We start from the raw sequence: 18,273 nt of genomic DNA, 5'->3' as shown, positions 1-18,273 counted from the left end.
CCTTTGCTTTAAATAATAAGCAGAGCATGTTGACTTATTTTAAGAATAAGTGCTGGTAACTGCACCTTTTTTCATTTTCAATAATTGAAGGTGTAGTTTAGCTTTGAGGGAAAAAAGAGACCTGTGTATTTAAAGGTGCTGTTTATAATGGACTGTATAATATTTGTAAGCACAGATAATAAACTTTATTTATATAGAACATTTCACACAAATGTCAGAGAGAATAGGAACAAATGTCAGAGTTTGTCACAAATATAGTAGTGAAGTATGATACAAAGTAAAGTGAAATAAATATGTATGGCAGCTAAATCTAATGTAAAGAATGTGCCAGTAAATAGGTAAGTGGAAAAATGTAAACTCAAGCTGATGTAACGAGTGTTGGAAAAAAATGACTTTATATAGGATTTCAGAGATAAACTAGATGGCTAAAGGTGTGTGGACACCTGACCACACCCATATGTGCTTGTTGATCATCAAAATCCAGATTTCTTCCCTCTTTGCTGTTATAATAACCTCCACTCTTCTGGGAAGGCTTTCCACTAGATTTTGGAGCGTGGCTGTGGGGATTTGTGCTCATTCAGCCACAAGAGCATTAGTGGGATCAGGCACTGATGTTGGTGAGGAGGTCTGGGGTGCAGATAATGTTCCAGTTCATCCCAAAGGTGTTCAGTGGGGTTGAGGTCAGGGCTCTGTGCAGGACACTCGAGTTCTTCCACTCCAACCTTCACACAGCATGTCTTCATGGAGCTCGCTTTGTGCACAGAGGCATTGTCATGCTGGAGCAGGTTTGGGCCTCTTAGTTCCAGTGAACGGAAACTGTAATTCTACAACATACAAAGACATTTTGTACAATTGTGTGCTTTCAAATTTGTGGCAACAGTTTTGGGAAGAAACATGTACGGGTGTGATGGTCAGGTGTCCACAAACTTTTGGCCATATAGTGTATTTAAGAATAAATTGTGTTCAGTAGAGCTACTTAGAAAGTTATGAAATACAATACCAACACTTAAAACAATTTTATATACACACACACACACACACACACACACACACACACACACACACACACATATATATATATATATATATATATATATATATATATATATATATATATATATATATAATGTATGTATAAAAGTATAGCTATACTTTTATAACTTACTATTGCTTTATATGCTATAATATACATGTAAGTAAAAAGGATCCATAATAACAATATAGAACATTTTTAAGTTTAAGTTTTAAGCTTTATTTATGTCAACATTACAGTCAGAAAAATAGTAACGACTATTATTATTATTATTATTTTTATTATTAGTAGTAGTATATAACCCACTACAGCTTCCTTTTGTAATTATATGCTTTATTATACATTCTTAATAACAATATAGCCCTTTTTATTTATAATATCCCAACCTGCTTTATTTCAAAATACATTATAAAACAATAAAGACAAGAAGCTAAAACTGAATATAAAATCTACACAAAAAAGTGGATAAACATTAAGAGTTAGACTGTTGCTGATTGTACAGAGTGCTCGTGCGTTTTTTCCCTTCTTTGTCTCGAGCGCCTTCCAGCTGCGGTAACCTTGACAACCGCTCGTGACTTGCAGCCGGCTGTGTAGAGCGAGCAGCAGCAGCAGCAGCAGCCATGCGCGCGCGCGGAACAGCGCAACGAATCTTTGCCTATTAAACGTCTGTTTATTTTAATCTCAAAGTCCCGGTACCGGGGCCATGTTGGCTTCCACAGAGCTAAGCTAAGCTAAAATAAACACAGAAGCAGGATGCCCTTCACTGAAATAACAGCATTACAAAAAAAAAAAAAAAAAAAAAAAAAAAAATATCTTCCTCGCGCATCCTATATTAACAGACACCTGTAAATGCACGAGCTCCGGATAAAAGAAAGAAAAGGAATCATGTGACCCAAACAAAAGGGGCGCGTTATCCATCCTGAAGGCCTAACGTTAACTGTCGCAAAGACGGCTGGCTGCTCGCTTTCCGTTTCCGCGCGCTGGCACGAGACAACTTTCTCCGCGTATATCCCGACGTAACCTCCCGCGTTTTCTCCGCGCGCGCGGACACACTCGACCGGGGAGGGGATAAAAAAAGAGGGACAATGCGCGTGAGAGATGAGGGGGCACGCGGCGCTGTTTACACACACACACACACACACACACTTATGCACAGATACCACTCACGCGCTTCCGCTCACTACTAGTAACACCTGGTTACCAGGGCAGCATTACTAACTAGTTGCCTGCGCAATTATGGGATGGATTGCCATGGCAACAGACCAGACGTCACGAGCTGGAGCTGGGCATGTGTGTTCCATTTTCGTCTCTTATTTTCAGACCCGAGGATTTTTGGATAGAGGAGGAAGAGGGAAAGAAAAGACCGGAGCGACTCCAGACCTCCAGAGCTTTTTTTGTGCTTTTTAGTAAAAAAAAAAAAAAAATTAATAAAAAAATCCTCACCTTCAGCTGTCCCCCTTTTTACATTCTTCATCTAGTCCTTTAAAAAAGGCGTTGCTTAATCGGGAGTTTGTGCGACTTTTTGTTTTTTTAAACTCCCCCGGACGCACGGATGTAATTTTTGTGCGTGAGGGCGCGCGCGCGTGTGTGTATGTGTATGTGTGTGTGTGTGTTATGCGGTGAAGATGCCCGGATCGCTGAGCAACGAGGAAGAGGGCCAAGACGATTTGGATTTTGAAGACGACGTGCCAGGTGAGGGGAGTGAGTGAATGAATGAAGTGGACATGGGAGGAGGAAGGAAAGAAGGAAAGAAGGGAGGAAGAGACAGAGGGAGGGAGGGAAGGAAGGAAGGAAGGAAGGAAGGAAGGAGGGAGTTTGTAGCCTTCAGAGATGTTCCTGCTGCTGGGTTGAATGCAGGGGGTAGAAAAAAAGAAAAGAAAAGCTCGAACTCTTTGCACCTTGTGAAGAAAAGGGGGCAGGACGCAGTGACACAGAGATGTCCTAACCACGTTATCATAACGCGTCATGAGCTCCTGTACTGTCCCTCACAGGAAGCTTGCAGTCTAGCCGACCATCCTTGGATCCTGCATGCCTTTGTGCTTCTCTAGTTTATTTTCAGCCGTTTTCTTTTGCATATAAATGACAGATAAATGGCTTCTATTCTATTACAAGAAGAGCTCAAAATATCTAAGATGGATCATCCTTTTTTCATGCATTAATCTTTGCATGTAATTATTTTAAACTTATTTATATGTTCTTAAGTAAATTATAAAACAATGCATCATGGGACAGAGCTGGAGGCCGGCTCGCTGCTTTTGTCTTGGGCAAAGAATCTGGCCAGGATTCCTCCAAAGAGCCACGTGTGACAGGAAAACATCACTTTACATACTACTTCTCACCATTTCAGCATCTGGATTCAATTGGACAGATAAAACGTCCTTTAGTTTGGTACATGTACAGTAATTTGTCCAAGTTACAATTTGGGGGATTTGCGTATATATCTTGGCGATATTAAAAATAGAGTTCTTTGGATGGTTACCAGAGTTAGCTTTGTAAGGAGGTTCTGCTTTTCTGAAAGGGAAACCAGGTAGAGCACTTCAGGCTAACGCAGTGGGACGAACTAAAAAAACGTGCGATTTCAGCCGTCTTTTAAGATTATTACTTGTCACACGGATCCCAGTAAAAATCTCGGCCGAATTCTATAACAGAACATCCGATAAAAGGCGTCCTCCATTTTAGGTCTTCCAATGAAGATCCTCTAACGATAGACCTGTGATTATAGAAGATGAGTACGTCATCAATCAGCGTGATCTGCCTTTCCGGTTTATAGGAAATGAATCACCGTATAGTAACTCTGCTTCTTGGTTGATTATTCCTATAACAGCATGCCTCGTGTTTTATTCCTTATGGTGAAGTCGGACGTCAAAGAGATTTGTGAAAGTGTAAATCTAAAATGAAACTCATTTAGAACGCCGGTTATAGGCAGTGAGATGCATCGGGAACCTGTTTAAAGTACGATTATAAACGTAAGATTAATGAGCATGGACATGACTCTCAGCGTCAGAGGTGGGAATGTGCGATGAATATCTAACATGAAAATATATAACATTACTTAAATATTGAAACTAAATGAATGTTTTTTTTTGTTTTCAACTGGCAGTCTTAGTCTGTTTTCTTCAAATTTAGTACCTGCCCTTCATTTGTGTGAATTTGCACACACAGTCACCATCATTGAAGAGATTGTCAGCTGCGGTAATTCACACTGTAGCTGAAAAATCAAACCATATGTGATATTTACGATCATATTCATCCTCCATTCCTCCCCAGAACTTGTCAGTAAATATACTTTTTTTGTTGTTTTTTTTTGTAGATGTTATTAAGTTTGCATGTGTTTTTACATGCCTGAGAGTATCATCTGTCTAGGTTACACTTTGCGGATGGTTTGTAGTGAATTGGGAGGCTTTTTAATGTGTGTTAATGGAATTTAAATGATTTTTAATCCAGTTCTATATTGACCTTATTAGTCTTGTGTAACATGATTGAATTGTCTCTACAAGATATTCCACTGCTACGGTATATAGTGACGTGTACTCCAGCTACTCATATTATAATACCAAACCTAAAAACTGTTTTAAGGGTGTAACGATCAAGCCATTTGGACTCATGGATCGATTTAAAAGGCTACGATTGAAATGAAATTAGGCCACAATCATAAAAAAAAAGCACAGACAACTGATATTTTAGACTGATATTAACTGTAAATAATGTCATATGCTAGGAAGGTAATTTGTCCGTAAGTCTGATACTTCAAAAGTCTTTCTCTACGTAGTAACCTAGCAGATTCAGTGCTATCATCAAATATTGTTGCTTTGAGAATCGAAAGTGTATCGTGTCGTGTGGAAGCCTGAGATTTACCTCTAGTTTGTGTAGGAGCTCTACAATTTGTAGTTTGTGTAGTTTGTGTAGGAGCTCCACAATCAGAGGACGCTAGAGTTATCACTTCAAGATGTGCCAAAAGAGCAGTCCTTTTCTCCCGAATAAAATGAGAGATTAACCAATCGATATATGAATCTGGAATGGTTTGCACAAATGTTTTGATCTCTGCAATATTAACTGACACTACCAGGAAGCCCCGCCCCCTTCGCCCAATCTCACATGCTCCCGCGGCTTCCTTGCTTTCGAGTGAATGGTTCAATTTTGCTATTGTTAGACAATTAGATATTTAAAATCATTTCTCTATATTTGTTAGGGATGTGATCGAAAAATTTCGACCAAAAAAGGCTGCAAGAGAGAAAAAAACGATTAAAAAAACCAACATAGTAGTGTCAAAATGAACACTACAAAATAAGGTTAATGGTGATGCTAAGTAAAAAGTGATTAAGTGCACTGTCCCTGCCAGTCACCGCAGACACGTTCAAACGCTTTGCACAGCAGCAACAGTGAAAATGTCGTCCCTGTGGACACGAGACAACCGATTCGTAAAAGGATTATATATCGATAATGCACTGTTATGCATTTTTTTTCCTGTTTAAGGTGCATTACTGCAGAATCACCTAAAAATCCATCATCCAGCTGAGCTTTACGATTGCAGCTGCAAGCAAACGGTTCCCAACTACACAGCTGGTAATATTATTATGCCCTCCTGTACTCTCTTCTTAAACCTGAAATGGTGGAAAATGGTGGAAATGCTCCTTTCTTTAGCCTGTCAGTTCTGGATGATTCCATATTTTTATCACGATTGTTTAAAACGCTAAATCGTGAGAAGGTAATATGACGTCCTACGGTGCAAACAATGGTGCGAAGCACGGCTTGATTGCTTGATTGACAGAGATTACGCTATGTAGCATTAATAACGTGATTTACATTTACAGTACAGACTGGCTGGATGATGAGTTTTAAGAGAGATGGCGTTTAAACCCAATATCCTCCTTAAAATTTTATTACAAATCGCTGACTGGACCTAGCCTCATCTGTCTCCACTTCCTCTTAATGCGAATCTGCGGTGGATCTATTTTCTGAAATAAGGCTTCTAATGTTGCTTTTAATACACTCCAAGAATTGAGGGAGCTCCTCTGTAGCTCGTAAACAAGACTCATCAATCTCACAGTCAGATCAGTCTCTCCCTTCCTGCGGGGTGCAGGTGCCACGCTGGGAGAGATGTGATGAAGTGGCCTCGAAGCCGGGCCACGCTTACGCTTCTTTATACCACCATGGCGCTCGGCTTGATAAAATCAATGCCGTCATAGTTTTCTCGCCTTCAGCTGACTCGGGGCCGCTCCGAAATAATATCGGGTTAGAACTATCCTTAATACGACTCCTTGAGTCATTTGACTTTGAATAATTTTTCCTGTCCTTTCTTCAGAAGAGCAAATGGATCAAATAAATTCATAGCCAAAGCTGAATATTTTAGGTCAGATTTTGCATATAAACTACGCCACCGTTCTGCAGATTGATGCATGTATAATTCAAGAGCGGATTTATTGATTTCGGAAAATGCCGTTCCGACTTGAGTGAAGGTCAGAAGTGTGCACTAACATATGCAGCGTTCAGTCCACACGTCTTTGGAAAGGTGAGAAAGCAGCGTTCGCACTTTGGTGCGGACCTCGGGTGATTCTAGAGCATATTTATGGATATTTCCTACAAAAGCTCTGTACGATTCATCAGTCAGTCTAAAACGTTCTGTCTTTTATCTAACTCTGTTAAATTTCTTGAATTTTTTTAATCACGTTTGTATGAAAATCAAGTATGAAAGCTAACGTAAGAGGGGACGCAGAAATAAAATCCGTAAACTCTCCCCAGACTCCTCCCATTAATTTTTACAATTGCTTGGTTTGAACTAAACCAAAGCGTCACACCATGAGTCCACACAATCCACACAATCCACACAATCGCATTCTGCTCACTGCACCTGCCTGGTCCTATGATGTTTACCTGGATTTTGTTATGGCAAATTAAAAGTCTCTCTTCAAGCCCTCACCTGATTAGATGAATGTAATGCAGCAGCCACACTCATTTATGCTCATTTAAGCGTCGCTGAACTTTTAATGCAGCATCGCAAGCCAGAGCTCGAGTAAGCTAACCAGCAAACATCTGGATAATATAATGAGTGTTAACTGTGTATCTTCATCACATTTGGAGCGTATCTTATATAATCCTGAGTTAAATGGAGCTCTGTGAAATAATTTTCTGAATATTTTCATGTGATCCCTTGCCCAATTTCCATAGAAGATTTAAGATTAAAAAAAAAAAAAAGTTTATGTAAATCTTTTAATTCCTGGGCCTGTTTTCCTAAAGCACACAGAAGTTATTATTTCCAGTTAAGAATAAGATGATCTGTGGACATAATTACTTGTTTAATGTAAATTTTTTCATACAGTCATCTTTTATAGAGCCCGTAATACTTACTACGTCTTACTACTCTCTTCTTCTTCTTCTTTTCTCTCCTTTTTGTTTTTGTTTCTGAAGGGGATTAAATGGGATAAGAAGTTGTGCTTATATTAGCTTGTTCTTGTATTTTAATTTCATCGCTGAAGTACTAAAAAAAAAGTCATAATTCATTTTTACATAACGATTTCCAACACTTCTTTATCCGTTAGAGTGAATCGAGATGTTTCTGAAACTGTCCCATTAAGACTGATATCACATTTGGAGCGTATCTATATATATATATATATATATATATATATATATATATATATATATATATATATATATATATATATATATATATATATATATATGCCAGTGACCTCTATTCTGATTGGCTCATCTGTACATACATATCATGGCAAAAATTGCGTTCATAATCGTGACATCACAACCATGAGGCATTTAACACGGCATGGATTGGGGACAGAGCAGTACGTTTTGAAACGTTTTGGCAGTATTTATATAGTTTGGGAATCCAAATTTTCCTTTTTTTTCCCAATCTTTATATAATTTTGGGAATCCAGTATTTCACAGGGCAGCTTTTGTAGTTGTGTCGATATTTCTATAAAATTATTCTGCAGTATTCAACACACACGATCCTGTTAGTGTGGAGAAAATATTGTCCCATTACATTGAGGTGGAGTCTGCTAGGATTTGTAATTTGGTAACTGTTGCTCTCTCAGAATAAAAGGAGCTGATTACAGGTACTTAATTATCTGTTGTTATATTTTCCAAAGAAATTGAAAGTTAGCATGTGATGTAAGGCATAACTCATGACAGCCCATGCTGGAATAGGAAAATAATCCATGCTGGGGTGGTGTGATACGGCCTGATGTGAAGCCGATTCCTTTCTTTGTTTCTTCTTGTAAGATTATTTCCTTTAACAGCACTTAACAGCTTGAAATGTGTGACTCCTATGATTATATATTTTTTTATTTATTAATGAAGGAAATATCAGATTTTTTAACCATTTATGAGTACATTTAATGCTAAGAAATGTTGGCAATACAAGTTATCACTTATTTATAACAGCTACAAACAGTCGTTCCGTCACCAGCCTCTCGTTTTTTTTCTCTCTCTTGAAGTTAATAAGAAAAAAAATAAATCACAGCTTGTCACTGAGTTACTGAGAAACCAGAAAGCACAAACTCCTCTGTCCTGTAGACTTTGTTTTGCCGGAAAACTTACTGACTGTTACAAAGCGTTGACACTGGAGACTCCTTGCGTAAACGTCTCCTCGCAGAGAAGTTAGCAGCGCTGTGGTTTTAATGTGAGATATATAACGGACCAGTCAGTGTAGGAGGTGAGCAGCAGCCTCAGCTCAACCGGTCACTCATTCAGGCCAATCTCAACAACTGAAGATTTATTAAAAAGGATAAATATCCGATCTGTAAAATGTCAGAGAAATGCAATGGATGAGGAATAATCTCTGCAAGTAAGCGCTCTTTTAGAATGAGGCGTTTACGTTTAGTTCTTGCTTATAATATTTACTCTCCTATAAGACCGTGTTTTAGGGCCACTGTTTAAAAAATGAAAAGATTTCGACAATAAAGTCATAATATTTTGAGAATAATGCCGTAATATCTGATATTATAAGAGAAAAAGAAAGTCATAATATTATGAGAAAAACTTTGCAATACTTTGAGAATAAAGTCGTAAATACGTACAGAGAAAAAGGTCGTAATATCTAATATTATGAGGAAAAAAGTTGCAATACTTTGAGAATAAAGTCGTAAATACATACAGAGAAAAAGGTCATAATATCTAATATTATAAGGAAAAAAGTCGCAATATTTCAAGAAAATTTTTTTTTTTCAAAGTAAAATACTTTTTTGTATATAAAGTACTATTTCGAGAAAAAATTGCAATATTTCAAGAAAAAATCTTAATATTCTGAGAAAAACTCACAATATTTTAGAATAAAGTCAATATTTTGAGAGTAAAGTCATAATATATAGAGAAAAAATCATAATATCTGATATTACAAGAAAAAAGTCATAATATTACGAGAAACAAAAGTTGCAATTTATACAGAAAAACATTCAATTTCGAGAATAAAGTTATAATATATAAAGAAAAAAAACATGATACTATGACAGAGTGGTGCATATAACGTTCCGCTGTTGAAATGAGAGACAGCTGTTACAGCTGTTATGCCCCACATGTATGCTGTGATTTCTCCTTCAACAAAAGAGACAATTTCCTCCAAGTTTGTGTGTTTCTTTCTTCTAAACAAACGCAGTCATTTCACAGTTCTAACATTAATAATAATCTGACACTGATGCTACAGGAGATTAAGTTTTTTTTTATGGATAAAAATATTTTTTACATTTTTGTTGCTCTGATATGCACCATTCTGTCATAGTATTGTTTTTCATTGTATTTTCCAAAACATTGCTTTTTATCTTGTAATACTGTGATTTTTCTTCTCGAAATATTACGACTTTATTCTTGAAATCTTGTATGGTTACTCTTATGTTAAAAAAATTGTAGGAAATTATTACAATGTATGGTGACAGGCCCTTAAAGGTTATAACCAGTGACAGATGCTATAATATACAGAGTATGTTCAGAAACGTTAGAAATTTGGTGCTTGTCCATTTTTATGTTTAAAACCTGTTTTGATGTCTTAGGTTGCAATTCTGTCTGGTTTTTTTGCATAACAGAAATGATAAGGGCTTTAAATGTATGATCAAGTTGGATGTTGTGCTTTACAATTTACAATTGCAAATATTGTGGTTTACGTTCGATAGCGTTTGACCTTGGAACGTGTGTGATGTTGACACAGATGCTACAGGTGAAAACAGGAAGCAGTTGCAGGAGTCTTTTGCATAACTTAACGACAGAAGCTCGCAGGAAGTCGACTCAGATATCGTGAGGATCGATATCAGGTAGCATCTGATACTCAGAGCTCTGATATCAGTATTTTATCATAAATGGAAGAAGTGGGATCAGTGCAACTGTTGCATTCTTTCCATCTCTTATTCGGAGGATCTGCAAGAACACGGCAGCTTTTTGGGTTTGTGTTTTCGTTAATAATGATTAGCAACGGGGCTTCCATTGTTAAATAGTGAACAGAGCATCAAACATGTGCTCTCTTCATTGAGCCTGGATACTTTAGTGAATGCACTCTGAATCCAGCATGAATCTCAAAGTGTCTGCGCTAAAAAACCCTCGAATGCCCTCTCACGGAGCGGTTAAATGGAGGTTAAGTGGATTTTAAGGATAGCGTGCAGGAGATACAGAAAGCCCCTTTTTTCCTCGGTTCCCTCGGGGTGCAGTGCAGGATTTGAGACGTGCTGCGTATTTCATGGCCTACCGCCTGAGCAGCAACATTGAGAGAGAGAGAGAGCGAGAGAGAGAGGGAGAGAGAAAGGGAGAGAGAGACATACTCCTTCTCCATCATTACTGTCTCTTAACCCTGCTGCTCTATTCATTACTTAGCAATGCAAGTCTCATCGCCACAGGCCATTTCTTTTGATTTTACAGCTGTACAAGTGTGAAATGTAGTTAAAAGAATCTCATCTTTATTTCAATTATTACTAGAATAAACACTGTTAATAAAAACAGGCCTAGACTCTTAGAAAAAGTAGAAAATGTGTTCTTGGATAGTCCTTAGTTTTCCCTTTCTTATAGGGAAAATCTGTTGTAGGGTTCTACAACCTTTCAGAAAAACGCCCTTAAACGTTCTAGATTTAACCCCTTCACATACTTGTATATTTTCGTAGACATAGATGTGTATGTATTGTTGTTAATATGAGAGATGTGAGTGAGGTCATGTGACATGCGCATCAAGACAGGAGGTCAGATATGAAGCTTATGAAGATATGAAGAAAGGCTGCGTTCATTAACATTAACATTAACATAGGAGAGTATTGGACAAGTTGTGTTGCTCATGTTGTGTAGCGTGAGTCATAACACAGGCAGACAACAAAAACCCGAAATAGTAATCCATAATCATAAATAAGGACCGAGGATGTGAGCAAAGGTCAACACTGGAGAAAACACAGCTTAGAAGTTAACAAGACTGAGACACGATCAGACTTTGCACTCAAACTAAGACACAAGACGGAATAAATAGACAGTAAATGAAAAGGGAACAGGTGAACACAGTCAAGGCACAAAAAGGGAGACTGACCAATGAAAAGACAGGGGCGGAGTCTGACAACAAAACGCACGTGGACAATGTTGCAATCCTGAGCGATGTTGTTCGTGGACTCGGAGGGGGAATGACATTACACGTTCATTCATTACTCTTCAGGAAATCCTTTAGCCTGGTCAGGGTCACTGTGGTTTAAATGACTAACTTGTATATATTTTCTTAAATTCATTTAAACACTCTTAATCATTCTGAATATCAGCATAGCCCTAGGCACGAGACCATGGGTAATCACAGCCGTGCTGATATTCAGTACAGCAGCACGATTGCAAGTGTGTTATTGCTTTTATACAACAGTTTTTCTACAAAAAAGAAATTCATATCTATTAACTGACATTTCAGACACATTTTGTTTATGTTTGCTCCGTCAATTCAAAGAGTTCCCAAAGAAGCCACAGCTAGATAGAGCGTTGTGTGTTGCCATGACGACGCACAAAGTGACTGCCCAAAATGAGCGTAATAACGGTTTCAATAAAACAAACTATTACCAGAATTGAAATTTTACGTCGCAAGCACAGACAAGAGGAGTGATGCAAATACTGAAATGTCCCAAATTAATGGACTGGAACTAACTGTTGTATAATAGAAAATATCATCAGCAGGTGTAAGCGAAAAGAATCATTGCAGGAAGGGTTGGTATTCAAAAGCGAAAAATGTATAAACGTTCCTCTGGTGAAGATTTCCGCAAGGAGACGTTTATTTAGTATTTATGAAAGAAGTCGTCAGTGTCAGTGCTTTGACGTTCCTTTAAGTTTTCCACCACGGGAAAATCATCGAGACAGAGAACTTTGCTCTTTGCATTTTTTTGGTAATATGACAAGCTGTGTTTTTGTCTTATTCATGTCAAGAGAGAGAAAGTAATTGATAACAGGAAATAGCTCATTGCACATTCCACAAAATTAAATGTAACTGTAGGTGAAAAAAAGTATGACGTGTGGCGCTTTCATAAATGCAAATATATAATTGATGGCAAATTTCTGTGGTATAAGGGAAGTAGAGCGCGCTGCTATTCCATAGTGTTTTATTCCTTACTTAATTCCTCACTGAATCGTTTCTAATATGCAATCCAATATGTACCAGAAGTGTAATTAATTCCCACATACCTCCATATCAAATACTAGATACTTACTGTGCAGTAAATAGTTAATAATTTGGCATCAGGAGAATCTTTAATCATAGAAAGAGCCTGTATTTCGGGAGAGCATTCACAGAAATGTTGTGAGAAGTAGAGCTTGTGTGTTTATTCTATATTACATTCTGCGTGCAGATGAGGATGAGGAGACCGAACACGTCCGTGTGCCGCTCTCACCTCTGGAGCGCTTCTTCTCGGACGACGACTCGATCAAGCAGAAGAAGAAGAAACCCAGCAAGCAGAAGGAGGGCAGGGTGCCCAAAGTGAAAAAGAAGAAGAAGGAGGTAACATTTTTATGTTCAAGCTTTCTAGATGATTTATGAATCACTAATCACTAGCTTAAAGGAGATTACAGAGGGATTTTTCCAAAACGTTGATAATTGTTGGATTTATATCAGATTTTATACTGAAAAATGTTATAAATTTTTTTCTAACTGCTGTAAGAATATCAGCAATCAGCTGTTTAAAAATGAACCTATTCGCCCGTAGTATCGTAAGTTACTTCCTGTGTGGAAGATCATTCACAGAGTGGGCCTTGTGTATGTGTGGTGCATGAGTGTGTGAGTGTGTGTCTGTGCGCGTGTGTGTGTGTCAGATGGGTCAGTCGGTCAGTGGCTTACATTCCCGTTGTCCGCATGAGATAACGGAGGAATCCTCTTTTTTCACCTCCTCCCTCCATCATTCTATTCTTTCCACTCTTTCCTTCTCTCTCTCTCTCTCTCTCTCTCTCTCTCTCTTGTTGCTCAGAGAAAGGTTTTTTTTTTGCCAGTGACATTTTCAAATCGTACAAATCAAAACCCATTTGGTGTCTGATATCATTTTGCAGAGGGAATGAAATATGAGTCACACCAAATATGATTTTTTTTTTTTCAAGAGTCATCATTTGCTCTTGATTATATCTCCTTACCCTCTCGCTGTTTTCTCTATTCTATTCTATACTTTAGAAGTTTTGGCACCCTTTAGGAAAATGAGCAAAAATGGCTATATATGTATATGATATAAACAACACATGCACTAACCGATCGATATTTTGAGCTACAATAGTTTTCCAAAAAAAAAAAAAAAAAACATTTTCAGATTTATTGGCACTCTTATGGTTAATATTTGGTGAAGTCTACACTGGGGAGCACTTGTGGAGGATCTTGCCAAACATTTCAAGCACATTTGTCAATTTAGGTTTGTGCATGTCCTTCAGATCAGACCAGTGGTTTGCGTAAACATGACTAACATCCTGAGACTGAGATGTCCCAAGAAAATCTACATCTACGTCTACGTCTGATTATGTGTGCCAAAACCATTTCTGTCCTGATTTGATTTATGATTAAGGTTGAAAAATACATCTTTGTTCAATTCTTAACCACCTGGCAGAGGCAGCCAGCTTTTAATCTAAAACATCCTCTTATTTAACAGAATTTGTGATACTGTCAGTGTTTCTAAGAGCTCATGTTCTACCACATTTGGTGTTTTTTTCCTTGTATACAATCTACTTTTTTCACCAACACATGCAGATAGTATTACCGTCCAAGAAGATTTTGATAGTGGTGACGCATGATCCTAATTGTAGCCTTAATGAGCCTGGGTGAAAATTAGGATCTGAATTTTGTGGGTTTCTCTCAGGAAGAGCTTCTTTACTGCAAGCTACCAAACAGCCAGTTATGGACATGGCATCTAATTATTGATTTTGAACCCTGATAAAAATATATGAATCAACAAAACTGTAATTCTGAAATCTTTGGAAAAGAAAAGCTTCTTTTCCTCCCTCAGCATCCTTCCTATCTGTGCCGGTCTTATGAGAATGCTGTACATAGTTTATCAAGCTGTTTGACTAGAAAATATAAATGTTGATATTAACGATTAATTTAAAATTTTTTTTTCCTCATTTTCTCATAATTCTGGGCTCGACGGTAATTCTCTGTAATTCTTCCAGCACATTTCTCTTTCTCTTCTTGTTACCTCCTTACAGAGTTATTTGAGTGAGAAATATATACCATTAAGTGTAACGTTTATTTTATACAATTTTGTTACCTTTCCTCCAAAGGTGCCAATAATTCCGGTGATGGCTGTAATTCTCAGTAAGCTCTAATTCTCTTGTTTCTTCCTTCTTACTTCCTCTTTCTGATTCTCCTTTACTTTTCATTTTCACTCTTCCTCTTCTTTCCCTTTATTTTTTAATCCTAAATCCTTATTCTCTTGCTAGTGTTCTTCTCTCTTCCCCCTACCGCTCTTTATTATTCTCTATTTCCCTCTCTCTCTCTATCCCCTCTCTCCCTCTCTCTCTTCCTCTTTCCTCCAATCTCAATTTTAATTTCAATTCTTTATTTACCGTCTCCTTTATTAGCATAACAAACAACAGAGTTTGGATTATAATAGTGTTTGGATGTTAAAGAATAATAAAAATGGGAGTTAATATTTCATTCTGTCTGCGCTTTTCCTTTTCCATCACTCTTGTTTTCTCCATCTCTTATTTTCTTTTTTTTCTTCCACTTTCTTTCTCATTCTCATTCAGTCACTCTCTCTCTCTCTCTCCCTCGCTCTCTCTCGCTCTCTCTCTCTCGGCGGGTGTGTAAATGAGATTTGTCTAGACTGCCCCTCCGAGCGCAGCCACTGCATCCTCTGCGAAACGAGCTCGTTATGCAAACGCGCCTGATCGAGTGGCGCGCTCTCATTGGCTGCCGCAGTAGCGGAGGAGAGAGAGAGAGTTACTATGGCAACTATGGCGGACGGTCCTACAGCTCTGCGGCATCGCAGCCTTTTCTCTGTTTCTGCCACTGAAATGTGCATCTGAAAGCCAGCAAATGTGCAACAGGCTGCGTTTCTAAAGCTAACACACACACACACACACACACATATCCCATCCACATGGTCATACGCCTTCTGTGTTTTTAGACCAGCAGGGTTTATTGTAGTGTTTGTAGGGCTTCAGCCTTTTAGTAGCATTTTTATTTTATTTTCCATGACTGTTTTAAAAATGGCTTATTAAAAAACAGGTTTAATCCATTAGAGAACGATACGCACTTAAAAAAAATGCTGATAGCAATGATAGGTGTAGCTTTGTCATGCAACCTAAGTACATTTTGGACAGAATAAGATTTCCGGACATTGTTTGTATGTTAAGTATTGTTGCCGGAGGACATCTGTAGTAATTCCGATTAATTCGGATGTAATAAATGATCTGTATATAAATCAGAGCACTGGGAGTGTGTTCACGATGTACGCATTGTAATCACACCAAAAGGTGCCACTTATCTGGTATTAATATGAACTGATTATTTTGACCTTTAGTATAACAACTTGTTGTGAAACCTCATTTCCTACAGGCTTTAACATGAACATGATTTTTACCAACATGGCAACTCACTGACCATTTTATCCGGAGTACCTGATTTTCTAATTTATGTGGCAGCAGTGCAATGCATAAAATCATGAATAGCTTCAGTTAAATGTTCACATCAAACATCAAAATGGGGGAAAAATCTGATCTGAGTGACTTTGAGAGTCTGAGTGCCTCAAGTTTCAACATGTTGCACATTCTGAGATGCTTTTCTGCTCACCACGGTTGTAAAGAGTGGTTACATCCGGTCGTCTTGAACCAGTCTGGCCATTCTGCTTCTCTGAAATGGATCATTTCAATCCGAAGCGAGCAACAGAGTTATAACAGTGTCGGTTTGATTCTCAGGGTGGCTCCAGCGAGCACGAGGATGTGTCGGACAGGGAGGACCAGCGCTCCGGGAGCGAGAGCAGCAGCTACGGCATGCTGAAGAAGAAAAAGAAGAAGCCTAGAGAAAAAAAGGAGAAGAAGGGCAAATGGAGGAAGAAGGACGATGATGATGACGAGGATGACGACGATGGAAATACGAAGGTTAGATCATTTTATTAGAGGTGTGACGATATATCAGAAGTATGTTGAGTCTCAAATAGTTATTAGTATTAGTTATTATTATACTGTGCTGGCATAAATAATGACATATTAGTAAAATATTATTTATAGGCAAGTTGTGTTCCTTAATTTGCAAACATGTAACGCAGCAATTTACCAGCAGTTTCACATGTTTATTTATTGGAGTACACATTGTAAATAGTGACTTTTTACTTTTATAATAAAAGCGCTAACAGGAGGAGTCTCCTTCTGTAAATATTAAATATTAAAGAAGGCATTATCATCATTATCATTATCATTGTCATCTGTTATTTCTCCTCCCCCTCTTCATAAAATGTGAAGCTATAAACAGATTGTGGATTGACGGATGTGCTCTGAAATGTCGCATCCAAAAAGGTATTCCTTTGGGTAGCAGTTCCTAACATCCTTTCTTTCCTCTTTTGTCCTCCAGGAACCCAAATCTTCGAGTCAGCTGATGGAGGAGTGGGGTCTCGAGGACGTCCAGTACGCCTTCTCTGAGGACGATTACAAAACCATCACCAACTACAAGGCCTTCAGCCAGTTCCTCAGGTTCTCCTTTAAGACGAAGCATCTTACAAACTTCACAAATGCTAGAATTTATGTTTTCTTAGGGACTTAAATGCCCAATACATTCAGCATTCAGTTGAATAGTAGTGAGAACACTGTTGCTAGGCAACAGGAAATAGGGACACTGAACATAAAGTAGCTGGTAAACTTTGCAAAGGCACAATGACACTAAAAAATGACATGAAACTATCAGGAATATTAACATTTAGCTCAGAATTGTTGATAAATGACTAAAAAAGACTCCATATAACCAGAATTACACTGGAATTACACTTAGCATCGACTGCTAACTCAGCTTATTTATCCCTGTTATATAGTCTATTAAACACAGTGACCACACAACAATGCTTAAACACACCATCTCTGGGAATATTTTGATTCTTGGATGATATGCAAAGATCCTACATTGTTGAGGTTTAACTGTATTTATACTAACCATAAAGTTTTTATTAAGCATCTGGGATATTTAGCACTTGATTGATTACTTTCGAATGAGTTAAGTAAGCCTGTGAAATGTTTCAGAGAGGACATTTTTAATATATATGCTAGTTCATTTAAATTATTATCAATTATGCATTGTATTTCATGAATTAGTTTTTAACAGATAAAGCCATGCTCACTATTCATTTTCGATCTTTTTTCACTATTGTTTTTCTCCATATTCTATTTTTACCTGATATTAAGGCCCCTCATCGCCAAGAAGAACCCCAAGATCCCGATGTCCAAGATGATGACGGTGTTAGGCGCTAAATGGCGCGAGTTCAGCGCCAACAACCCGTTTAAAGGCAGTTCGGCGACGGCTGTAGCCGCTGCAGTGGCTGCCGCAGTGGAAACGGTCAATATCACGCCTTCAATCTCCATCAGCAGCGTCCAGCAGCTCTCTCCAACCGGGCAGGTCAAAAAAGCCAAAACCAAAGAGGGCAAGGGTGAGCATATTCGTCTTCCTACTAACAACCTCTGATTTAGTTTCATGTCTGATTTAATTTCTCAAGTCTGATTTTTAAGAAGGTGTTGAGTAATGTTCTATAAATTAAAATCACAGGTTTATATTAATGCGCTCGTTCTAATACGTTACTGTATCTGTGATAACAAAGTACACTGGGACTTGGACTGTG

The 18,273-nt window shown here is 38.0% G+C and overlaps 1 protein-coding gene across 2 annotated transcripts in view; it reads left to right on the top strand.

The window, feature by feature from the left end:
* Positions 1 to 1,507: 1,507 nt before the first annotated feature.
* Positions 1,508 to 18,273, top strand: part of chd5 (chromodomain helicase DNA binding protein 5) — a 49,187-nt gene continuing 32,421 nt past the window's right edge. For both annotated transcript variants that reach the window (XM_026932854.3, XM_026932852.3), the window contains exons 1-5: positions 1,508 to 2,725; positions 12,829 to 12,977; positions 16,370 to 16,552; positions 17,022 to 17,140; positions 17,843 to 18,084. In XM_026932854.3, coding sequence (XP_026788655.3) covers positions 2,659 to 2,725; positions 12,829 to 12,977; positions 16,370 to 16,552; positions 17,022 to 17,140; positions 17,843 to 18,084 — 760 coding nt within the window. In that variant the 5' untranslated portion in view covers positions 1,508 to 2,658. The remainder of the gene's footprint in view (positions 2,726 to 12,828; positions 12,978 to 16,369; positions 16,553 to 17,021; positions 17,141 to 17,842; positions 18,085 to 18,273) is intronic.

The sequence above is a fragment of the Pangasianodon hypophthalmus genome, chromosome 20 (assembly GCF_027358585.1).
Source record: "Pangasianodon hypophthalmus isolate fPanHyp1 chromosome 20, fPanHyp1.pri, whole genome shotgun sequence".
Taxonomy (NCBI): domain Eukaryota; kingdom Metazoa; phylum Chordata; class Actinopteri; order Siluriformes; family Pangasiidae; genus Pangasianodon; species Pangasianodon hypophthalmus.
The sequence above is the reverse complement of the archived record's forward strand: the minus strand, read 5'-3'. Positions and strand labels throughout refer to the sequence as shown.